Genomic DNA, 26,180 nt, shown 5'->3' on the forward strand with positions numbered 1-26,180 from the left:
TGTTCTAATGCATTGCAAAGGGTTGCTGGGGCAAGTTCCTCGCAATCGTCATTCATTGGTTTGTGTACCACTCGATAGAAGCTCCTTGAGTGTCATGTATCGACCAGGGGGCTAGTTAAACGAGTTCAAACTAAAAACTAGAATACTCTTATATTAACTGTCCATCGAATACTCTATTTTGGAAGAAGATGTAGCTTAAGTATGACTTCTCTCCAAAATTATAGCATTATAATTAGTTAAACCTAAAACTGATCTGTCAAAGTTCTCTAAGTCAGCCCTATGTCCCAAATCCATAAAATAAATACATGTAAGTGGTTCTAAAATAAAATTCACAAATACTATATGCACTTAAGATCACTCCAGACCTAAAATCCTAATTCATCCAAAAGCCCAAAGAGTTATTTCTGGCCCACTGAAAGTGTCTTCTTTTTTCATCTCCATTTGACGCTGATATTTTCTGTCCCACGCGATATTTGATTCGTATAGATCGTTTAGGGGTCTCCACGTCTTCAGCCCTGTTATTGAATTGGAAATTTCCAAGCGACGGGACAAAGAGTCGATTTCATTTGAAATCATGTCGCGTGCGCGCGCGATCACATAGACTTTCATTCGACAGGTAGAGAAATGCAGATTGTCGGCGACACAAAGCATTCCAACCGGGATAACCGAACTGGATAACGGGTCCAGATATTGCTACTTGACTCCCTCCGAGCTGGAGGTAATTGCTGCGCCAGGATGCCTTTGCCAAACGCGAGGGAATTCGCGATATTCCCGCGCGAGCTATCCGTCGCGCAATTGCGCCATCTGGGATCGATGGATCATCGATATTGGCTCATCTATGAAACTGTTGAATCCTCTATTTCCTGTAATCCAACCTGCTTATTCCATTTTCTCTCTAGAAAAAGATGAGAGAGGTCGAATATATTCACGAAAAGTGAAAGAATTAATAGAAAAGCAATTCTAATTATGAATATTCTATAGTTAATGATTAATGGAGGTTCTACTGTAGATACTATTTAGAATGTCTACTATCAATTTTTCAATGAAGGATTAATAACTCTCAGTGGAACAGTATGATTGCTTAGTTATTGGCTTATGAGTAATAGAAAATTCCTCAACCTCCAAAACGTCGATCCCAGGTTCGATCGTATTAGGTGGCGAGGAAGAGTGGGGGCTATTGGAGTTTCGTAAACCTGGTAAATCTGCTCTCACATGTCCCAACTACTTTTGTAACAGGAGAGTCCTACTGAGCGTTTACAAAGCACATATTCCTTCGGATCTCGTGGCATGCAAATACTCGTTCCACTTGGAAAAATCTTCAGCCGAGTGTCATCCAACTACATCCAGCATGTAAACTCGGCCACCTCGGCGAATGAGAAGCGAGCGTACCTCCAATTGCGAGGCGCAGGAGTCTGCCGAACTCCAGCGACGGATTCGGCGAGGAGACGTGAAAAACTACCAACACTGGGGAAGACAAACTAGGATCGTTCATCACGGAGAAATAACCTCGATGATCACAATGACGTCATATCACCTTAAGTACTCATTAAACTGAGTACATATAATTTCTATCATTTCCTACTAACGTTAGAGATGGAAATATTTGAGAAAATAAGCAGGAAGGGAAAGAATCGATGATTCGACTGTAGAACAACAGCACCAGTTCAATGTCACGGTATAAGAAATCGTTTAACTCGTGATCAGCCGAAGAAACGGCAAAGTCTACTGTGGCCGGTGTCCAAGCGAGCGACGAAGCAACCCACACGACGCAGAAACAGTCGACTCGTGTGTACACACACGTTTAGGTACGCGTGTGCGTTCCAGAGAGCAAAAATCACGCGCTGAGAACGGTGGGGAGAATTCCCCGCCTATAATCGACCCTACCTTGCCAGGGCCACACCCCTTGGGCACGCCCCTGCTCTCAAGAGTAGCTTGCGTGGGCGAGCCTGACCTCCAGAAGTAAAATCGCTCGAAGACGATGGAAAATCGTCGACAAGCTTTCCACCTACTGACCGAGACTCTCTTTTTCGCGCCCCTTTCAATCTCATGGAATTATTACTTGGAAAAAGGTTGGGAAATCTCAGTGACAGTCGTTCGTAACAGTCTCGTAGGTACTTGGATCGCTTGGTATACCGTATTCAAGGCGATAGGGCTAAGTTAGAATGGGGTGTTTAATTGGAGCAAGGATGTGTGAGGTGAAGTTTTAAGGAATTGGTGGAATTGGAAAGAGAGGGGAAATTGAGGAAACGATTGGCTAGATAATCCTACATGTTTTGAGATTTTTTTTAGAAAGACATATTCTGATGATGAGAAGTGATTCAGGAGATAGTGGGACCCCTATAGAAAATTTTCTCATTATAGATCTATAATACCATGTACCACCTTAAACATTTTTTTTTATCATTGTTCAGTGTTCTTTTACTGTCAGAAATACTTCACGATTTGGCGCAAATGCAATCGCCTACTAAATTCCATTAATACGAGATCTGAAGAAAACGTGTCTGACCAAACACGGGTTACGTTACTTGCACCGCACTTATGCTAGACTGCAAGATACTTTTTGACTGAATATCTGTTCTTATCATATGGCTTCTAACTATGGTATATAGTACTATGATACTATAACAAGCCAGAGTGTATTAAGTCACGCAGAAAACATGTGAATTTAATACACAATGGCTCCGAGGATGAAATATAATTTCGAGATTATTTGAAAATGACTAATTTTAGGATTGTATTAACTTCAATTTCCCAATCCACTCGAAAATAACCCTGAATTTCAGACCCTTACTCTTCTTTAACTCGCTAAGTCGTTTAACGTCTCCTCACCCTTCCCCAGCCACCACAGTAAAGAACAAAAGCTGACCAAATACTATTATCAGCTTTCGCTAAAGTTTCGCCTCGCCTTCCAAGGTACGAGCTCGTATCAAGGTAATGGCATATTCCCATCCATTATTCAGCGTACTTCCATTCGGGCCGCGGCAAATCCTTCCGTTACGAATTGTGCATCGAGTGCAAGCTGCACTCGCGCTACCCACAAGCTCCGTCACACTTAACCGACGCCCGAAAAACAGTTGCTGCGACGCGGGACAAAAGGTCTCCGCAGCTTCGGCTCCATAACGAGCACTTAAGCACTAACGGTTCGCCTCGAAAAATGTCATAAGATGGCGAGCATTGTGCGGGGCGGGAGGAGGGGTGAGGGCCACTCGTCGGTCCATTGGCGCGTACACGATGGCATATTGTTTATCGAGCAGAAGGCAGACACGGGGTGCACAGGGCTTAGAGAGCTTTTGTGAAAATTATGCGCACTTCGGCCGAGGCGCGCATATGCCCGTCGGCTATTCGATGAACTCTCAAGAGGCTTCGTACGGGCGAAGGAAAGTCGCGAGATCGAAGGTTCCCACACACGGCGAGGCCACCAGCGGCGACTCTCTGCGCAGGGTGACGAGGACATGCCACCGCTGCCGCCGACCCATTCCCATTCCTTCCCTCGCTGCGTGTCGTTATTTCCGCGAGACTGGACGAGCGAAGTCAAGGAGCCGAGGCGACGCCGCCGGGGGCCCCAGATTCGCACGGGGGGCCAGCCGCTGGATCGGGCCGAGGCTCAGGTTGGAGCCTCTTGTCGGCGACTGGCGCGGGACATTATCGACAGGCGGGTGCCCCGCGCGGGAAACCTCGCGGGGGGTCGCATCTCGTCACCTTTCTCCTTTTCTCGCGACCCGACTGCTCACTCGGCTACTGGATCCCCCGGAATCTCGCTGATCGTTTCGTGGCCTTTGGTGCTCGCTCATGGAACCACTGCCGTGCCCGTCGGAGGAGAAAAAATTAGTAAGGAAACCTTTCGGGGGGCCTCGTGACACGGAGTCTTTGAAATGGGAGGGCCGCTTAACCTGCTAACTGGGTCGCTTCGCGAGGTACGAGCGATTAAGGTGAATTAACTTTTTGTGCTCTAATGATGTAACTATTCAGTTTCGACTGCTTTTGTTTGGGAATGGTTTTTCATTTTCAGGTAATTGAGGGGTTAAGGGCCATTTTCCTGGGTACTCGGCTAATGGAAATGGCGCTGATATTATACTTATTTCTATATTATGTATTTTACGGGGCTAGTGGTGGAGGAAAAAGAGATGTGTGGGATGCAGTAATTTAAGCTGAACTGTTAGCTAGATGGATTAACTCAGTGCTATTGAACTGAAGGAATGGTGTCTATATTTTAAATTCGAAGTTCTTTCCGATTTTTGAGACTTCTGTCTATAAATCAATTCGAATACGTATTGGAATTATTTTTCATTTTTTAGGTATACAAAATATTGAGTTTTGTGTAAAGAGACTTGAAATTCATTTGTTCCCCTATATTTACACAGCCTATTCTATACAGTGTTGTCTCAATACAAGCTCAGTGAAATACACGTTCCTCTGAAACCATTAGTACAGGCACACACGACCGACAATTTTGTCGATTTGACTAAAGGTCGATTGCAGCCTGAACAATTTTTCTTTTTCTGTTTAAAATGTAATGGATAGAAAAACAATCGACACAAAAAATTCTGTTAAGACTGTGTAATTAGTCTTTAGTTAGATCGACGAAATTCTCTGTCCTGTGCGCCTAGGTTTATTTGTAGCATCAGCTTCCTCGGGCAGACAAACTGAAATTCTTAGCGCCTAAAATAAAATCTAAGAACAGTTTCTAGAATCCAACTAATTGCCCACATTCCTTGAGCTTCCAATTCATTCCAAGTCACGAGCTTCTGCTAAGATCCTCTAAAATCCGCAAGCAAACGATTCCCAAACGGCGTCTCGTCGTCCACCGAGGCCCAGCGCTGTGATTTATCACCGATCGCGATATTCGAAGCAGAAAGTCAGCCACTTGGTAACGTCTGCCTCATCAAAGATCACGGTCAAATTAAAGCCTCGTTCCGCGAGGCGTCTCTGTCCGCTCGCCCAGTCAAAGCGACGACAGGGCGTCTCTATTGACGCGCGGCAAGCAGAATTACGGACTCCCGTTTAGACACGAAAGACGCGGCGGACAGGGCTAAAAGCGCGGCGAGGGATCCGGGCACCAAGGGAGGGTAGCGATCGAGCACTTGAGCACGAGCTGAGAAGAAATGCGGGGAGAACAATGAGCTAGAGGTAACCAGGAGCCGGTGCTGCGTCATCCCGGCGTCTGAGCCCGTCTCTACCGACGTAACGAGCTCCACGTCGACCGAGAAGGGCTCACCTTCCCGCGACCCGTCACGAAAACCGACCACCCACGGTCCCTGCGCGCGATCGCGTTACTACCTCGCTCAAATCCCCGTCGTCGACGATTCGAGAGATAATCTGCGTCTCTACTGGGTGATGTTCGCTGAAGATAAATATCGGAAGGCCGATCGAACGTGCTCGATCGCGGATGGAGGTTTTAGAGACTTTTGCTAGGGGTGTTCTGGGTTCTGTCTCGCGAAGTTTCAGGACTTGCTTTATTAGGGACATGAGTCGCTCATTTGTTAAACTGATTAACTGTATAAAATAAAAATGTTCAGATTTATTTTGCGTAGAAAAAAATTGGTATCAATCAAATGTACTGTCAGTAAAATTCTAAAAAATTCAGAAAATGGAGTTAACCACTTTAGAACGTGAGTGGTTCATATCTCTGTCCACTTTGGAAGACTGGAATTTATTGTGATAATTTCTGGATTTATGTGTGCTGTATATGTTGTATTTTTTGTTGTAAACTTGTTATAGATAATAAAGAATTTTCACCCTCCATGGGGAAAAACATTTTTTTTTTTACATTTTTTTTACATATGTAGATCTAGACTCTTGAAAAATCGGAAAACGTTCAGGGAGTAAAGCCTCTACTATATCAAAACAAAAATTCGGACAAAAGTCTGGGGAGTACACTGTTCAAGAAAATTATGGTATAGACAAATTTTTGGCAAAAATTGGTCAACTTTGACTGACGATAGCTCCGCGTAAAATCGTCGTAGGATCATGATCTTTTTTTTAAATTAAAGCCTAAAGTTTTTACTTCAAGATACTATGTGTCAGTTTTAAATTTAATGCACTCCTGTCATTGAAACTCCATAAATCTGAGGGCATGTTTCTCATATTAAAAATTGCAAAGTTTGACGAGATGCACAGACTTGCCAGAATTTTTTTCAAAGATGCTATTTGCAGGCGCATAAAGTGCAAACTTTTCCCTTTAAGTTAAAAAAAAGATCAAGTCGCTGCGATTTTTTTTCGCAAAGTTACAGCACTTTAAAGTAGCCCTTACATTTTTGTCATGTACTGGCACTTCTCGATATACTGAACAAATGCAAGGGTTCCTTTAAAGTGCTGTAACTTTGCGAAAAAAAATCGCAGCGACCTGATCTTTTTTTTAACTTAAAGGAGAAGATTTGTACTTTATGCTGCTGTAAACGGCATTCTCAAAAAAAATTTTTGCAAGTCTGTGCATCTCGTCAAACTTTGCAATTTTTAATGTGACAAACATGCCCTCAGATTTACGGAGTTTCAATGACAGGAGTGCATTAAACATAAAACTGACACATAGTATCTTGAAGTATAGATTTCAGGCTTTAATTTAAAAAAAAGATCACGATCCTACGATGATTTTTCGTGAAGTTACCTCCAATCAAAGTTGGCCTATTTTTGCCAAAAATTTTTCTATGCCACATTTTTTTGACCAGTCTACAAATACACAATTTTGCTCACGTTGTCGACCCAAATCGCTCACCAAATATTAGATAATAATCAAGCCGTCGTAACAGAGCTACATTTTTCCAAACTTTTTCCAAAACAATTCTCTGTCTCAAAGCCTATAATAGGTTTCGAAGTTCGAAACAATTTCCCCAGTAGTTACACCATGTAATGCCCGTCCCAGCTAAAAAGTGACACCCCCGCAAGTATCGTTTGACCCATCCTCTGTTTCATCGCGAACGGTACGATTTTTTCCGCGAGCAGCGAGGCTCGTCGCGCGCCTGGCACAGAGGGCCGATGTAAAACGCGTTGGTGTGTCGACGGACGCGAATTCCAATGGTACGCAACGCACTCGTGCGATCTACGCGGCTGAAGGGGGAAAAGAACAGAGGTGAGGGACGGGGGTGAGGTCGAAGGGCGAGGGAGGGAGAGGGAGGAAGGGAGAGGAGAGGGCCGGAAACAGAGAAAGAAGAAACTTTGGTGCACGGTAACTGGAGGCAGTCCGTTGGGTGGTTGAATCGTGGAGTGGAAGGCAGTGAGAGCCCTTGTACGCCCATGGAGAAGAAGGTCCAGGTGCGCCCTCACGTCACACGGCTCTGCTCCACGGCACATCCGAGTTCTCTCCTCTCCCTTCCCTCCACGATCTTCGTCTTTCTTCCTTTTTCTCTTCCTCCTGATCTCCGCTCCCTTCCCTCCCAGCGGTTCGTCTCTCACGCGCCCATGGCGTAGGCCACGCATCGCTCCGCAACCGTAAAAACGCGGCAACTCGTGTTAATGTACGTTCCGACGGTACGTTGATGCATTGTGCAGCTCTGAATGTGTGCGTGGCTCGCGAGCGCGCGTATTCGTACATGGGTGCAGGCACCTAAAGGTAAAGAATAGGGACTGAAGTACCCCGCGTGCAAAATGGATGGCGGATGTAAATGCCAAGTAGCCAAGTGTACGCGATTCTCTCTCTCTCTCGCGCTCTCTCTCGCGCTCTCTCTCGCTCTCTCTTTTTCTCTGAGCTATTGCTCCCTGTCGCGCTGTCCCTCTCCGAGCTCCATAAGCGACTGTGCCGCCTGCGTTTGATAAGTACGCATCGGTCGAGTGTCTACCGTCGCTTGTGCCGCGCGAAACCACGCGGAAAGATCAAGCAGCTGCCGACGACGAATTTTTCTGCACGCGAGCTGCCCCCCTCCGCGCCCTGGAACGGAAGTTAACCGAGCTCGATGAAAATTCGAGATCGTCTTGCGGCATTAACGCACGATGAGCCCTCAATGGCCACTTGTTTCGCGGTTTCGTTTGGCTTTTGGAGCAAGCTACATTTCGAGTCGAATTCTGTGGGAGAGCTGGTCGCGAGGCGAGCTGCTGTAGAGTGAGCTATAAGGGAACATCGTGGATCCTTGCGTTGGAATTCTTTAAGAAAAGGCGATGCTGAGATATCACTGTGACTCTTGGGTTCAGTCTTTTTCGGTTTTCTAGGCAGAGGAATTTGTAGAAGGTTGTACAGCGGTTTCTCGATAGAGGCCCAAGGATCAATTACGCACTGGCAGTCCATTTCATGTGTAAGATCTATGGAATAAATTGAAAATTCCATTTTTATAGAATCTTGTGCCAAGACACCACGAATTTATTATATTTTAAATACAGAACCTGGATGGTTCAGCTGCCAAATAACGGAACTTTCAAACAGAAGAACAAGAATATCTAGTACTCTATATAGAATACTGGAGGTACTTCTAACACAAAGTTTCTCATCGGGGGCTTATGACCCCCGAGAAGCCTGAACACCGAATTTTCCAGGCCATGTGAGAAAGTGGAAACTGGGGACAAGGAAAAATAAGTACGGATAAGAAAAACAGAAAGGAGGGTGACCATAGAGGGTGTCACTGTTTAGAAGAGTTTCGCAAGTTAAAAAACTTGAGAAACCCTGGTCCAAAAAAATGAATTGAATTCCTGAAAATTACAAAAGATAAAGGAAAAAGCTCGTGAAGAAGCGTCTGAACCACATCTAGATGGCGGTAGGAAACGGTCGGACGCGTACCCGTATGGAAACCAGAGTGAACGCATTACACGCAAGCGACGACTCGTACTCGATGAAGATGTAAGGGCCGCATTGTGTCCTGCACCGTCGAGAGAACTCGAGAACGAAGTGAGAAGAGAGCGAGGATGAGAGAGGGACGAGGAGAGAAAGTACACGCATGCACACGTACGTGTAGAGAACGGGACCGCAACTACTAACGTGGGGTAGATCTCGGCGCGGATAGTGCTTTATTTCATCAAAGGGACAACAAGGAAGCCGAGATAACGCCGCGTGCTTCACAGAAAGGAGCACTTCGCCGTGCACAGTAGTATGCGCGGCACGCACGACGCGCTCGATCATCCATAATCGTGGCCAGACGCAATAACCAACATGAGACGCGTCCTCCGCGGAAATTCTTCAAAGAAGAACGCTAGGGAAAAATCCTGGTGACTCCTGTGCACGAAGGGGAATTATAGTAGGTAATTTTAGATCTAGGTCTCTACTGAAGCTACAAGGAAGAATATCTCGTGATCTCTGGTTGGAGTATGTTCTAAAATGATGCCAGCAAACATCAACTTCTACAAATATTTTCTTCAGACTGAAGCAACTTCGTCTGAAGAATATCTATTTGGGTTTTGTCTCAATTTTTAAGCGACATTTGCAGGCAACAGGAAGGAACCTGAAGAAACGTTTGACCACAAGCGAAGGTTTGTTTAAGTGTACATGGAACTTAAGCTTCGTCTAGATTAAAGTAGCTTACGTAGCTTAATATCACTGTAACTTGGTACTCGGAATTCGACAAAATTGAGAAGGCAAGGGGAGTCTGGACTGGTCCACTTCACCAGCTGGGAATTGATAACTTTTTGATACTCAAGTCTCTAGGCTACACTGGGCGAAGTGTTCTACTTCCAATTTTTTAATATTTTTGAGGTAGTCTATTTTAAATATTGCAATGCACAGAACGTAGACCATGCTACGGTGAAAGAAGGCAGTGTGAGAAGAGGGAGCGAGGGAACGAAAGGGTTGTTTACGCTCAGCCATGCGGGCGATAGGAAATATCGGCTTGGATCACCGAGCGAAAGACCGGATAATTTTATGCGGGCAATGCGAATTAAATGGGCCGTGTGGAACACAATGAGTGCCGATAGGCATGATTTCCATCACGCAGGATGGCTCTGAACATCTACGAAGCCTCTATAGAACAACTCAATCTTGAAATACAAATTCAATCATTTATAAATAATCCTACTTCGTTCCCATCGTACCTTCCCTTAAAAAATAATCTAGAAAGCCCGAGTGTACCTACAGGATGATTCAAAATTACGACATTATTACCTATTGACGACACTTCAACATTTTTTCGATTAAAAATAAAGGTTCTGTCGACAGATAGACACTGTGATATAAATGTTTCCTTGATACAGACTCTTTACTCCATTGGCAAATTTATACTATTGAAGACGTTTTCGAAGCCAAGTTATGCTCATTGTATCCTACTTTGGTTGTATAAAAAATTCTGAGTCATAAATAAAGCTTCTTTACTCTAATTAATTCGAATCTATAGCAACTGTAACATCGAGGCTATATCAAGAAAATGCAATAATCCGAGAAAAAATATTTCCCTCGCCACCCCCCATTTTCCACTCGACCAGCGACTCTGAGACAGCCTGTACACGAAGCACGTCAAGTCGCGCGTATGCAAAGTTTGCTCAGCCAAAGAAACCGAGCGTCTCCGTTCCTGGTGGAACGTCTCCGGCAGCGTAGGATCCAGATTTCAGGGTGACGATAGAGGAGCCAAAGAGAAGAGGAAGAGGAAGAGAAAGAGAGAGAGAGAGAGAAAGAGAGAGCAGCAGGGAACAAGAGCGCTGCTCGCTATTGTTTTCTCGAGTGGTACTCGCTGGTTCAATGCTCGCCCGTTCTGGTAGACCGGTACCAGATGTACCCGAGACCGCCTGGTTTCAACCGTGATACCGTGCCACGCCGCTCGTGGCGATTACGCTTTCCAATTTCCCCAAAATGTTCGCATTGTTCCTGCCAGAAACAAAGCCTTTCCAGTCTGCGTGGACCTGGTTTAGGTGATGCTGAAACAGTCTGCTTGGTTGAGAAGATTCACCTAGTAGAGGAGAATAGAAGGAAAGTCCTCAACTTCTTGGAAGAAATGGGCTGCTCTGAAGATGTGAGTGATGGTATGGATAATTGACAATGAGAGAATTGGAGGATGGATGCAGAGCGAAGAAAATTATATAATATCTATTGGTAATAAATAGAATAGGACTAGTAGTATAGAGTAAGACTAGTAGAACTGCGTTCAGGGAGCGGTATTTTTGAGGATTTTTCTTTGGAAAGACTATACCAGTATTTTGAGATTTTGCAGATATGGAGCTGCAGGAAATATGTGATCGGCGAGGATTCATCTGAAGGACAGATATAGAACCAATTAAATTATATTTGTCTCAAGTGCATACAATACAAAAACGTCCGTATTTGATGCATCGATTACTTACATGAAAATTATGCTCGAGTCCTCTTCGGTTGGTTATACACTGCATATGAAGAATGGACGAAGGTACAATTGAGGTCTTGCCATAGAGAGAATGTTAATCTACTAATCTCGCGTAGAAAATAAAATGATTTTTCTCTATCTACCAAATACAGGCATTCCTTTCCTCGAAACGCTACCTTTGTCAAAACCCCAATTGTCTCGGCTATACCGAACGAGATTCAATGAGAAAAATCAATGATCCATGCGAGAATACTTAATTAAACCCACACGCCGAGAACATCCTGACTCGAGATCAAATTTATATCAACATTGTATGCACGCACGAATGCATTAGTTTTATATTGATTTTCGCGGTCGCAGATCGTGGTCGAAATGAAAGAAAAAAGGGACTGCAACTCCACGAGATCGATGCCACGACAGAAACTGAAGCGCGACCTATGCTTATTTTAGTTGAAGAACCAATGATCGTTACGACCTAACGACACAGTCACGTAAGAATCTGTCTACAAGCTAGTCGGTGAAATGTACAATTAAAATTCCCCCGTTAACAGATTGTGCTCGCTCGAACATTGCTCCGTGTCGCGTCCAGAGCAACCCTCCGCGAATCCGTTTAATATTGTACAATCGTTTCTCTCGTTTACATTCAAGTCCATATAAAATTACATCTGATACACCGTTATGCCGTGGATTCGTGAGTAATAACTGCCAGCACTGGTCACATTACGCGCTTTCATTTTTTCTCCTTTCTTTTTGTCGTTTCAACAATGCTGAAGCGTTCACTGTACTCTCTACTCATGATTGCAAGTTTTTAGTCTGTGCACTGAACTTTTGGGACACTTGCTGCAATTTTGTACAGAGCTGGACAAAATTGTGAAACGAAAATTAGAGAGAAATATTATAGATACTAATTTACGCTCTTGCAGGGAGAGTTTAATTAAAGCTTGATTAATGGAACACTTATTTCTACAGGGACAGTGAAATCACAAGATTTCGATGCATAGGGGAATGAATTTCAAAGAAATTGTGTTTCTTTGTTGTCAATCCAAAGGAAATAAAGATCGTACGTACTAAATCGCAGCAGATGACTACTTCGATTTCTAATAATATTAAGATTTAAGTAAGTAAATAATATAAATGAAATATTCGTTACTAGTCGAACGAATGATGAGTAGTTCTTATACAATCCCCCCACCACTAACATTAACGATATATTTATATATCGGTATTATCATAAAATCCATAATTCGCGTCATATACTAACGACAAGTGTCCCAAAATTTGCCAACAGAAGTGCACATAAAAAAATAAATGGTAAAGTTGACGTATTGCACGTGTACATTCAATTGCAAGACGGCAGAAGGAGCAGTGCGGCCATTTATTGCTCGCAACGAGACATTTTCCTGGTCCTAATGTTTAATTGTGTCTAAATAACCGCGATAATCCCATGAACCCGTCCTCCCGTGAAGATATTGGACTGATGGTGAGACCCGGCCGAACAGAAGCGTTCTACCGTCTATCGTCTCCACCCACCCCTGTTCCCTCCACTTCCGTTACCGTTCCCTTGGTAATTGGAGGAATAGTTCTAGAACACCAGAAGGAACGTGCTGATTAATCAGTGATCGCGTTGTTAGACTATAACTAACAATAAGGTGTTTTTGTCCAAAATGTGGAGCAGTGTTTCTTGTTGCTCGTGTCTTATCTTTTTGCAATAGACTGGATGAATGAATTTGTCCTTGTACTTCGAGGAAAAATTGAGAGAAATAATCTGTGTGTGAAGAGTAAAAAAATCCTGTTGCAATTCAAGTCTGTGTCTATGTATATCTCCGCGATAGGTATCTTCTGGTGTTTTATAGTAATTTTGTTGAATGGTTTGATGATGTTCGAGAGGTACTACGGATACAAATACTACTTAATAGAAAATATTAGAAACTCACCCGTTGCTGATGATAATTGTTGTACTGCTGAGTGTGATAGTTGTTCCGTCCATACGGCTGAGTGCTGTAGCTACTCCGTTGCTGGTAGTCCTGCTGCTGATAACGTTGATAATTATGAGGAACGCCGTATCCTCTAGCCCAGGGCCCTGCCATTTGGGCAGCCTGATTCGAACTCGTGCTTTCGTAGCCTCTTTGGTAATCGGCGCTCTGGTAGCCTGAAAAAATCAAAGACACTTTTATTAGTAACTACTCTACCTATTCTCAGCTGTAGAAGAATTTAGAGATCATCTGAGAATTGAAAAATGTGGCTGTAAAACAAAATCATCGGTGATATGTTTCCAAAAGATTCGAGTTAAAAAATTGGGAATTATTCAGTGCCTCTTTCTTCTCCACTGAACTCTTATCGCGAATTTCCTTTCATTCCCACACTATCACGAAGTACCAACGGTACAAAAAATTCTCCACCCCCCTCCCCAGTTTCTGTCACCCCAAAAGACAATCTTCCTCCCCGCCCTCTCTAAATCCACATTGACTGAACCTGTCTGACCCGAAAGGCACTAGGCAAGTGATGGAACACCTTGATCCGTCATCGACGCGAGGCAAAGCGGAAAGGCAGGAGTCCCAGCAGGGCACAATATTCGCGTAGGTGAATGGAAGTCGGAGCGTGGCGGCGCGTGGCCCCGTGTTCCCTCGAATAATATGTAAACGCGCGTGCGGGGTCCGAGTGTTTGTCAGCATCGCGAAACGTCATAATGGGGAGGGCAGAGAACGCCTAATAACGGATTTCTCGAAAGGGCAACGCGTCTGGCTGCAGGACGCGTGTCTCGGCTGCGCTGACGAGTGCATCTCCTCACGAATATCACGCGCGCACGTTCTGGCCCCCTTCAGGAAATCGTCGGGACCTCGTCACCCCCCACGCCCACGCAAATACGCGGATCCGAGGAGAATCGGAGTCACGGTGTATAACGAGGACGCTGACAAAAGAACAAAACGGTTGCCTGCCAGACCCCCTGCCAGCTCCACTCGTCTCTGACTCCAGCTTGAATATTTATAACTCGGTTTCGAGTCGCGAGATCATGCTCCTCGCGGCACTCGACGAGGGCGGCCGCTTGCCGGGTTTGTTTGATGTATCGCGACGAGTGGAAATCAATTTTAATTGAATCGATTATAAGCCATCGAGAAGGCGGATCCAGCTCGTCGGGAAGCTTCATGGAAACGGTAATGAACGTGGATCTCGTATTCATGTATTCTACACGTGCCCCTGATGAAGGGAAGTAGACGTATTTGTCCAAGGGAGCATCGAGACACTTGTTCTAGTTCAAAACTACAAGGGATTGTCTACGTCTGAACAGAAATGACGGGAGTTGGTGACTTGAGGTCTAGACGACCTTGGTGTTTGATATGGAGGGAATTGAAGGAGACCTTGTCTGAAAGAGCAAACCGCAAAAACCTAGAATTGTATCTAGATTGCCGCATAAATCATCTCTAGAGTTCCCCTAGAATTTAACCTGGAACCTCCATAGGATCTTCCCTAAAATTCCCCTAGATTTTCCTAAAGACTGTACATGTACAAAAAATAATTAATAAGTCAAGCGTTCCCATACCTTGGCTCAGTAGCGTCAAATTGATATCGAAAGACTGATACACTTCAATTTCCAAAAGCACTAGTTTTCAACCCCCCAAAGACTACCCAGGTAAGGGTTAGCCTACGAAACAACCCCAGGCACTCGGTCCCAAGAATTCATCCTGCATAGAGAGACTATCAGTGACGCATGATAATCGTATAGTTCGGTTCAATCGAGCTCGTAATGGGAGGCGGCAAACACCGTCAATATTATCGAGGGTTGAAGGGGTGGTCTTCGTGACTCGATCTCTCTACCAGTTATAGAGTCCAGCCGTCTCTATCCCAGGAGCACCGGGTCGAAACGCTTCCTTCTTGCTCTCTGCGGCAACAATAACATCCACCCCGTTGGATTCCAACCCCCGTTTCGAGGGGCCCCCACGGTAATCCTCACCCTCGCCGAAAAAAGGGCCGCAGGGGCGGGGTGGCGGAGGAGGGTTTAACAGTTTACACGTCGGATCATCCCTCGTTATTGTTGCGTTTATGATAATAGCGCGCTGCCCCGGCTGCTGACCGCTTCAACCCCATCCGAGGGGGTGGAAATCGTTGCCACGCTCAGGTATTTAATTAGACAGGGCCTCGCTGCGTTCGCCGCTATTAATTTCTACGTTTTTATGGGAACCTGCCTCCTCGACTCTGGCGGATGGAAACGCCAACCCCTTCGACCGGGGCGCCTCGACTTGAATTATTAGCGACGCGGCGGGGTGCCTCAGCCGCTGGGGGGTGGCTCACAGGCTCTGAGTAATGATGTAACGTCTAATTGGGTTTTAATTATTTTTTTACGAGGTCTCGCTGAAAACTGTCTTCTGAGGTGCGAGGTAAAAGGTGCTCCGGGGGTGGTATTTGCGATTTTTCAAAGTAGATGGAACGTAGAGTTTGTCTCTCAAGCAGATACAAGTTCAAAGGCTGGAAACATGGATCCATGATAAATACATAAAAAAGTAAGAAGTATTTACCATTTCACTCTTAACGTTGAATTATTCTTAAGTCAGAAAAACTAATTAATAAATACATTTGTTCTGAATTTAAGGGTAAAGTATTTTTTAACCGATGAGGCACAATCAATCACTTCTATTATTCCTCTACAAACCATTAAATAGCAGTCCCCCACAATTTCAACCCCCAAAGAGCCTCGATATTTCGCGTCAGCGTCGCTCATATCGCTCGCGGGAAACGGACGAGAAACCAAACGGGGGTTGGCGGTTTAATTGGAATATGTCGCGGTCGCTACGCGGAAAAAATCATTTCCCGATGTTAAAATGGCGGACAATTAATTACAAAATGAAAGCCCCGCCTGCCTCGGCGCGAACCCTGCGAAATTGTATTGGAAAGCAGACTGGAGAGCGAGACGGAGAGGAGTGAAAGAGAGAAAGATTCGTTCATACGTGGATAGTATATGCGCTGTGTGTTGCCTATCCGCCATGGGTATTGGATTGGATTGGATCGCCGCGTCAGCAATACAAACACTCCAAGCCTCGATGTGGGTCGGCCTCTCCCCCGTTCCTGTTTCAAACTGAAATTACACTTTCCCGTTCGACCCCCCGACACCCCCTCTAGCCAGTCCTGCCTTCCCTTCGCCACGGCGTTTTTTCCTTCGTCTTCTAGGAACGAAGATTTTGCTGAAGTTTGGGTCTCAAGGGGGGTGGCTTAAAAACGTGGACTGAGTGGCCGATGTCTGAAGTTAGGGGCGAATTGGGAGTGGGGAGATGGATGGAAAATATCAGACCTGACCATATTGGAAATATCGTTTTTTATATAAGTAGATACTTCACTATTTGGAATTGTAATTGCTTTAAATAAATTGAGATATTCCATATATTATTAAATACAGTGAAGCGAGGAATTATTTGAAATAGTTTGGCCAGTTATGGGAATTATGTGAAATTTGGGGAAATCTGTGGCACTGAGGTTCGTAGAATCCGCGATCCCACAGAATCAGGGGAGTTTGAGTTATACAAATATTGAGCTCGTGAAAACTAGGATGCAAAAAAGATCTGGGTTAACGAGACGAAAATTGAACTAAAATTCAGGTAGCAGCGACTTCAAACTTCAAATTTCCCTGGGACATGAATTTTCAGATTTTCGGAGAATAAAACTATAAATCACAAAACCCTCACCTACAAGTCCACTAGCAGAAGAATTATGTTACTATCCCCGCAATCCAGAGCAGAACCTTTGCCTTTCACTCATACATGAAATTCACCGAAAATCTAGAACTCTCTGATCCACCTCAAAAAACCTCCTCGAAGGGAGTTTCGAATTTACCAAGGCGCCAAAAATTCCAGCGAGAAAGCCAGAGGCCGAGGGGACTTTCACGGAAGAGAGATCAGAGGAGGCTGTTCCGCATTTCCGGCGAAAGGGATTAGAAATTACGGATGGCGAGCTCGCCAGTAAATTCGCTGCACCGCGGCGAAGTGAAAAAGACTTGTGCGGGCGCGGCACGGAAATCGAAACCCTTTAGCCGCGCTTTCCTCGAGAGGCGAGACCAACCGACTAACTCGAATGAAAAGGCCCCGGTGCTGCTAAGAGACACTTCGTACACGCTCCTGCTGCCGTGTATCCGACCACGAAAAAAGGAACGAGAGAGAGAAAGAGGTCGGTGGAAGAAGAGAGAGGGAGGACGCTTATTTAGCTTACCTTTTACTTACGCGTGCTATACAATGTTTACCTACACCCACCTAAGCATATAAGATTGGAGGGACCGCTTGAGAGGAATAATGTTTGCACAAGAGGAACGCGGATGGCGATTTCGTTATTTAAAAAGGGACGAGGAGGAACGAGGGGGGTCAAGGTTGCCATCTTACAGACTTTCAAATGCAAAACTTGGCCTCCTCTGGCTCGAGTAGATTTGCAATGGTGTTTATGGAGATGAGGCTGGAGCACTGATGAGGTGTAAGAGTAGAGCCATTGCTTCAGGCTGGATACACCCAAGTGTAATGTAACATGTAATATTTGTTAGAAATTCTTTAAGAAACTCTCTCAAATGATGAATCTGGGGGTAACCGTAGACTTCACCACAGTCCTCTCTTCCTCTAAACAATTTTATGACAGTCGATAGGAGATCTGGGAGATCTCACACGCTATTTTCAGATCACATGTATCCCAAAATCCTTTCTCAAACTCTCTCTAAGAATGCAATGTCGCCAGCATATTATATCACATTTTCCACACATGAATTATATCACAATTTCCTACAGTCTAGGACTCTCGGCTATCCTCAGCGAAGAAGCCAGAATCCCCGCTAAAATCTGAGGCAGTACCTTGAACCTTAACCCGACCTATTCGAGTCGAGTCAAGGCCACGATTTCAAGCACACACCCCACTCTATGCAGAAGTGCTCACTCGAAACGCAGCCCTCAGAAAACCGTATTAAACGATCCATCGCATTCCACCTCTCCATACAACATTTAACAATCCCTCGATCGCGTCAAGACCCCAGCGTGACACCATTCAGATCGCGGGCAGTGTCCAAACATCATCCGTCCGAAGGCAGCCGAACGTGGGTGGTGTCGTGTCGCAAGACGGTCGCGTAGCGCGATAAAGGGGGTGGCTCAGTGGGAAAGTGGTGCAACTACCTGACGGAAGGAACAATGAGGGTGCACGGGGGCTTCTCCCCGCGTAGGCTGCCAGGCTGGTACAAGATGGCGCCAGCAAGCCGGAGCACCACTCGGGCGATTTCCGGTGGCTTTGTTCCGCGCGCCACTCGTGCACTCGGAGGGGTGTATTCGATGGAACTCCAGGCTTAAAGGCGCGTTTTTCAGGCCGCGGTTATGGGCTTGCTCGGCTGCAGTGCGTGCGCGATATATAAAGAGGTTTTTCTTCTATGAAGCCAGTTAGCCAACGAACCGGTAATTCCTCCGCCTGGGCCACCTTCTCCCCCGTCGACTTCCGCCCCGCGGGAGGAGCCTTCTCGCGTTTCGACTTCAACTTCTTTCCTCCTCCTCGCTGTTCTTCCCTTTGGCCCCCTCCGTTCTTTGCCCGCTGCCGAGCACATTCATTCTCGCCTTTGCGAGAGAAGAAGAAACGCGCCGGGTGCAGCTCAAGATCCCTTTCCCTTTAGCTGCCCCTCTTCCACCCATTCCTTCCTTCCTCTCTGTCTGCCTCTCACCCTCCTTCCTTCTCTCTACCTTACAGTTTTTCTTGTTCCTCTTTTTAGTCGCCGGTAATGGAGGCCCTCGAAGCCGGCTCTTCTAGCGCCTCGACGAGCCAGCCGACGAAACGAAACGAAACGAGAGACGAGACACGTTTACCCCCGACGACTTTTACTTTCTTCCTCCCTCTAGCCAAGCTCCGTTTCCCCGTTCCACGCGTACTCGCTGGCGATTCGCTCGAGAGGAAAATGCAAGCCCCTCTCTCTCTCTCTCTCTCTAACGTTTTGGTCTTGCTTAGAGGCACAGTGCTTCCGCGGGGAAAGGGGTACGCTGGGAAATCGGCGGCCATCTTTGGAAGCCTCGCGATTGTTGGACCGGAAGTTTAGCTGGAGTTTTTTGGGGATATTTCGCGCTGAGGTTTGAATGCTCTCTAGGTTTTTAAATTGGTTTTGATGGCATTGCAGCTTGGAGTGGTCTAAATGAGAGATTGCTTTTGGTAAGCCTCTTCGCTAAGAGGAGGTGTCCACCTGAGAGTTTTCTGTAATAGGTGCTTCAGAGAATACTCTCAATTTGTGTGTCAGTTTATAGTTTCACGGGATAGTTGCCCCTCTGAGGTTCTGCGGCAGGGTGAAGTCCTCAGGAGTCAACACTTTTTGTGAATTTGACTTGAAATTAAAAATCTCGCCTCAAATTTACAAAAATTCATTAAAGTGACGATTTTACTAAGTTTTTGGCGTGGGAATAGTTCACTACCTCTATTTTCAAGTGGAGTTCCCCTTTAATGTAAATTCATCTCTACTTTAACCGTTTGAAAGGTGTCGCAGAAAAGGCTGCAAGACCCTCTGCGTCTTTACTTAAAGAAAATACGTCAGACGCTTCATATGTTCGATCACTATTCAGTGATACATCCCTAAATAAAGCTACAAAATACTCTTCTACTAACTCATCCTACTAAACCCCAATTTTCACCCGTATCTCAACTAACAACCCCTTCACAACTACCAATCAAAAGAAACACCCAAAATTAATCCATCAAACCAACCACCCCTTTACCCGTTCACCCACCACCCTAGGCAACAAATCACCTCATCAACCCCCTCCCTGCACCCTACCTCATCCCACCTGGCACAAAAGATCAGCAAGCGTGAATCGTCGCGAAAGTCAGCGAGATCGATCGTTCTCCGCGAATTAACAATCGTCCACGGAATAAAATCGTCGGCGAGGAAGCGTGGCCGGCGTTTCGTTCTCCGGGGCTGGTATTTCTAGCTTCGCCCCGACGTCGGGACAGGGTGAGGGTTTGCGGGGGCGTCGCGGGTCGCAGGGGCTGGGAGCGCCTCCCCGAGTCCCCCTCGGCGGCGAGAGGGAGAGCAGAGGGAGAGGAGAGGGAGAGCAGAGGGCGAGGATCGAAGGAGGACGGAGCGAGACACTTGACCCTGCCTGGCTGGTTGCCGCACAGCCGATGCTGTGCCAGCAAACCCCACCGTGCAACGTGCGTTAATAAACGCAACGCGGCTGTGTTGGTCCCCCGTCCGTGTGCCTCCCCCGCACCCTCTGCCCTGCCATCCGCAACCCTTGGCGCGCACAGGCCTCCACCCTCTGCGCGCCTCTCCGTCTGACTCGCTGGGACGCACGCCCACAGGGTCTGGGCCTCTCGCTCGACTCGCGCACGCGCGCCGCGGAGGACAGGGCACGCGTGTGTGGCGCCACGCAGCGGGCGCGCGCGTACGAACGCTGCCGAGGGGGTGAGAGACAGAGGGTGGGTGGGTCGCGCGCGGCCGAGCAACGTGTTGACTCTCGCGATCGTGCAGCTCCTAATTTATTTACAATTTCGCGAAAGGGGAGCCGGATTGATTCGAGGCCCCCTCCCCCGCTGGCGTGACGGGAAGGGAGGGTTTCCAATAGCGGGCCAGAGTAGCCTGCGCTGGCTCTTCTCTGTAATTCGCTTGGGCGTTTAATTGCGACCCCTTCCACGACGCCCGCCTAGACGCTTGTAGCGTTCGATGGTAATTAATAAGCGATTCGTGGACCATCGAGGGATTAGGTTTTGAGGGGCGAGTTGCTGAAGGAGGAATTGTTTAGGGCGGGTGTCCCTGGCGATCGGATCGGTTTCGTGACATGTTGGTTGCGATAGGAGGATCTATGGTGAAATTGCTTTGAGTGGCTGGCTGGAGGAGATGGAGGGGAGGATTCAGTGTTCTTCGAGTCTTAATTCTAGGAATAACGAGCTTAGCACATCTGAGGCCACTGGATTTGGCTAAGACTGTTCTGTGTGGCTTTCAACAGTCTTCTAACTATAACAATTACTCAAATGATGTGTCTTTGATTAATGTAGAGAGTCATGCACCGACCCAAGGAGTGGGGTTTTGAATTCCAATGTTTATACTACTCCAATAAATAATTTTTAGAGAACTATACATAAGAAGGAAATACCTCAACTGTACTATTTCATCCTATGCCTCCGTAATATTCCTAGAAATTATCTATCCCGCAGTTTCCCATAAAATACACACTACAGCATTAGAAAAAAAGTAGTTCCCTTCACTTTCCAATTCTTACGCAAAGGAGCCCCAAGACTTCACCCCTCTCCAGCCCTAAATTTCCACAAATCTTGAACCGAACCTCCATCGAAGGATCCAGAGTCCACTGATTATTCCAAAACGCGATCTCAAGGGCCTCGCAGCGTCGATCTCGCGACGTTTCGGGGGTGGTCACGCGACGGAGCATCGGCAAGAAATTATCGTCGCTGAGAAGGAGCGAGAGAGGGCGATCGGAGAGGTTCGGTGGCGTCGTCGGGCCGAGAGGGATGAAGAAAGAAGTATGCAGAAGCACTCGTGTCAGAGGCGACCAATAAATTTATCGAGCGGGTGTTGGCATGGAGACTGCCGGACAGAGCTCGGTTGGATGGCCCAGAGGGCGATGAGAGGGCACTCGAGAATCCTCCAGGAGCCCGTCACGGGGAAATTGGAGGCAGCCACGGGCGGCCAGGAGGAGGAACAGAAGGAGGAGGGAGGAGGAGCGGCGTAGCGACCAAGAACGACGGAGACAGAGGGGGACCAGGAAGAAGGAGAGAAGCGGAGCTGGAGGAGCACGAGGACGCTGGGGGGTCGCGGGAGGGTGTGAGGCCGAGATATCGATTTCTCGCGGTGATCCAATCAACGATGGTGCCTTATCTGACGCCTTTGCCACCGGCTTTAACACACCGGTCCCGCGACAGAGAGCTAGAGATTCGCGGAGTCAACCTCCTCCCCATCCCTCTCGCTGTTTATTAAACATCGACCTGGACGGAGGTCCAATTCTTTTCGCCAACCTGGCAGAAACCCACTCGAGGGTGGGAATCAACGACAATCGATGAATCCGCGTTTTAGGAATCTGTAACTTTATATGAACGCCTCCTTTTAGGCCCGATGCACACGAGCGATATTTCGATACACGATCGTATATCTGTCTTCGTCATTGGGAAAACAAGGAAAAACATATAATCGCTACGAAATCGTGCGTCAAAATATCGCTCGTGTGCATTGGCCTTTAAGGTAGAATGACAGAGAAATGTATTTATATTACAGATCGTGTCTTGTGTGGGCAAGATCGAGGTAGCTTTAGGAATTACTTAATTCTCGTACAGTGGGTACAATGGGTACTTGGTTTAAACTCAAGTGAGAAGCGATATTCTTGAAGGCACAGCTACCAAGTGCGCTCTTCGCCACTTGCTGAGAGCCGAGAATGCTTACTTACTTTGGTCTGTCCAGATATCCTGTGTAACAACTGTAATACTATAAGAAGGTGATGCTAGAAGAGTCTGAGATTGGAATTCTGTTTCCCGAACTACACTAATCCCCTTCTTCTCAGAATCTCACTATACCTTTTCAGCAATACTTTAAACAACTCGAATAGCACACACAGCTATAATCTTGAAAACTATAAATCCCCAAAGCAGTCTCCTAGGTCTCCCACTAATTAAAACTCTGTCCACCTTAATATCTCAAGTTATCGACTGCATCCCCCATCCTCGACCCCCAGAACTCCCCGTTCCACGAACTCTACCCCTCCCAGCGATTACACTTTATTCCTTCGTCGACACGTTCCCAGCGCAGGGTTCGCCAGAAATGTCAGATGACACGATCGATAGGGGCGTCGGTATGCAAGCGAAGATGCAGCCAATATTTAACGAGCCAGCCAGCCGTGCCCGTCGTCGAGCCTTTCCTTAGCGTCTGGTGATCTTTAATTCATTAACGGTATTAATTATTCATCGGCGATAGCGACGGAATCGCTGATCGCCTCCCGCTCCAGTCTGCGAGCAACTCTTCCACGATCCTTTTATTATTCTCCAGGTTCTGTTGGACAAAATCGCGGTGCCCTCGCGGTGCCCTCGCTGTGCCCTCGCGGTGCAATCGCGTCAGGCACGGGGGAGGGCTAGGGCTAGGTTTTCACGTGGACGTTCCCTGTGTACGGACTGGCTAATCCCTCTGACATTGTTCCGAAACAATACGACATCCGCCCCTAATTTGTATTGCCTTCGCCGACAGCCTACCTTCCCGAGCCAACCACCACCGGCTGACAGAGTCAATATTTTCGCTGTCTCCTCTGGTCGTAGGCGGTCTAGGGGGATGGAGACGGGATATCTGGCGGAAATTCGCCGGGTGAAAGCGTTCTCCACCAGGCTCGGGGGAAAAAGAGAAGAAAAACGCGTATTTCTGCATAGCTTGCTGCTGCCTCGCGGCTTGCTTGCTCAGCCGTTCCGGATTAAGCCGAGTTCTCTCGCGTGTACCTTCGCCCTCCGATGCTGTCTCGCTGCTTTTATAGGAGACACTGTCTTCGCGAGATCGCTTCATTCGATCGAGATAAATTCGGTATCGTTTATTGAACTTTTCAGATCATATGGGGATTTGTAACTGAGTAACTGAATAGAAATAAATTGCTATGAATAGCGGAAAGAATGTGTAATTAGTCAACCTTCCTCTCTACTTTAATCCGTTACTTGTGCTAGGAGAAGAATTTGAAGACTCTGAGAAGGGGTCTAAGTTTCTTCAGGATCTGGGACTTGGGGAAAAAAGAGCCCCCTAGAGCCCTAAGCTCAAATACTCTGCTGAAGTATTTCATCTTTTAGTTATTCTACCAACGCTACAGGGAAAAGGGAAGACCGAAGATTAGAAATTTGTAATTAGATATGAAACTACCTATAGAAGAATATTTTCTCCTAATTTTGAAATAATGAAAAATGAAAAAATAGTCAAAATCCCACTTGTCCCAGTGTCTGTCAAAATGATCTCGTTCTAATCTCGCCTAAATCCACTGAAGAGAACATGTAGCCTAATCTCGTACCTCAAGTTCTATTCTAAGCCACATTCCTGGATCCCCAAAGACACTCTGGAGACAATTCTGAATGGCTGAACAAGTGGTTGCTCGCAAGGTAGGCCGCAAGAAACGGACGAATCTCGTCAGGATGAAGGGTGGCCAGGTGAGTGTTCGAGTCGCACTCGTGGAACCAATGTCGGTCCAACTGGTTCTCCACGTTTGATTTGAGGGAGCGGGCGGAGAAAGAAAGAGAGGAAAAAGGGAAGGAAGGAGAGAGGAAGGGATGGAACAGGGGCAGAAGAGCGAAAGAGTAGTGCGCTCGGCGTTGTAGGACTCTCCGCTGGAGAGCCCTCCCTCTCTCTCGCCCGCTTAAAGCCCTATCCACTACTCATTTATCAAATAAATCAACACGGCTACTTGTGCACCTGTGAAGAGATTCAGCCGCGCGGACGGCCCGTGCCGACCAAAAGCCCCGTACAGCGATCCGTAAATCGATTCCTCGAGAGCGGAGAATCGCGATTCCGACGCAAGAACCCCACGAAGAAGGTCCTTGGAAGAAGAAACGAAGGGGATGAAAGATGACATAATCTCTAGATATATCTTACCGACTAAAACTGAGAAGATAAATTAGTGCATATTTTTCTAATTCTTCTAACTCCTTGTCTTATAAAATGGAGAGACTAATGTCACAAATAGTAGAATAAAAATTGTTACTCAAATTTGGTAGAGAAGAGGAAATCAAGGTGTTTTCGAAAACCACAAATTTATCAATTTTGAGATAACTCAAATGTTGGAACACCTTCCTTAATTTCTAGAGGTTGCAAAGAGAAAATTGCAATGATAATAATGCTAAAAAAGTTGAGATTCGATAAAAAATGTTTGAGCATATGAAAGGTACAATTAAATGAGAGCTGCATAGCAAAGAGTACATTTTAACAAACGATGGAGATGGTAATGAAGATATCATTGATAACACTTTAAAGTATTGCCACGAAACGAAGCTGTGAGTCGTGAAAGAACGCTTCTTCCGCAAAATTAGTTCCCATCGAGGCGATTCAACAAAGAGGAGCTAGAGAATGTTAAATAAAGAGGATACAAACGATTCTCTCTTGTTTGATTCTGCTTCAGCCGAGTCCCCAGAGATCCAAGCCCAATTTGGTCCACTCTGTCTTCAATTGTCCAGATACGGTAACCGTGGTCGAAGACAAAGTCAGGTGGATCGAGGTCGAATCAAAGAAGACAATGACCATTCTCAATTAACCCTTTAACGAAATGTTCTCCTTTTACAAAGTAACTGTAACTTATGATCCGGAGATACAGTAGGAACTTCAAAGGATGGCTAAAATCCTCTATCTGTATTACAACATTCCTCCTTTTCTCAAATTAGAACATTCTGCAGAATAATTACAATTAAATTCACCATTGATTTAACATAATTCATGTATTCAAGAGTACCACAAAATTGATCAAAATAATGAAATATTTAAAAAAATATTTCTACATTATATAGTATCCTGCCCTCATCATCTCTCTCCCGTCTAAGTCCACCGAAATCGGTCTAAGCACAGAACACGAAAAGTTTCCAGAGTCGAAGGGGTCCAGAAGCGGAGCTATCGATCTGGGTCTCCTCGAAGTTCCCGTAGAAATCGCTGGCGTCGAGGAGGCGAGAGTCGTGCGAGAATCATCGCGGGCAGAGCGAAAAAAGCGTGGTAATTAACGGGGCACCGAGCGAGGAGAGGAGCCCAGCCTCCTTTTCGACGAGAGTTCCTCGGGTTTTACCGCTCCCATCGCGCAGATCGAGCGTAGAAGTGGGAAAGACGGCCGGAAGAAAAGGGAATAAGAGGCGTCGTGGGTGGGGGGATTACGAGGGGGGTCGAGGGAGAGCAAGAAGACGGAGGAGAGAGAGCGCATAATCAAAGAGCTTCGAAAAATCAGGATGCACTTAGAAGCACGTACTCGGCCTATAGAGAGGCATTCAGTTATACTGGTGAGTTTGGAGTCAAAGCAAGGACCCTTGCTGCGGCAACCGGCGCATTACCTCCGTCGTTGGCTCGCCTCT

The 26,180-nt window shown here is 46.3% G+C and overlaps 1 protein-coding gene across 1 annotated transcript in view; it reads right to left on the reverse strand.

The window, feature by feature from the left end:
* Positions 1-11,108: 11,108 nt before the first annotated feature.
* The window catches only part of Rat1 (5'-3' exoribonuclease 2 Rat1), a 34,161-nt gene continuing 19,089 nt past the window's right edge, over positions 11,109-26,180 (reverse strand). Inside the window, exons 16-17 of the mRNA XM_076378795.1 lie at positions 13,118-13,332; positions 11,109-12,765 (exon numbers count right to left, since the gene is read on the reverse strand). Coding sequence (XP_076234910.1) covers positions 12,697-12,765; positions 13,118-13,332 — 284 coding nt within the window. The 3' untranslated portion in view covers positions 11,109-12,696. The remainder of the gene's footprint in view (positions 12,766-13,117; positions 13,333-26,180) is intronic.

The sequence above is a fragment of the Calliopsis andreniformis genome, chromosome 5 (genome assembly GCF_051401765.1).
Source record: "Calliopsis andreniformis isolate RMS-2024a chromosome 5, iyCalAndr_principal, whole genome shotgun sequence".
In the NCBI taxonomy this organism is placed as follows: Eukaryota; Metazoa; Arthropoda; class Insecta; order Hymenoptera; family Andrenidae; genus Calliopsis; species Calliopsis andreniformis.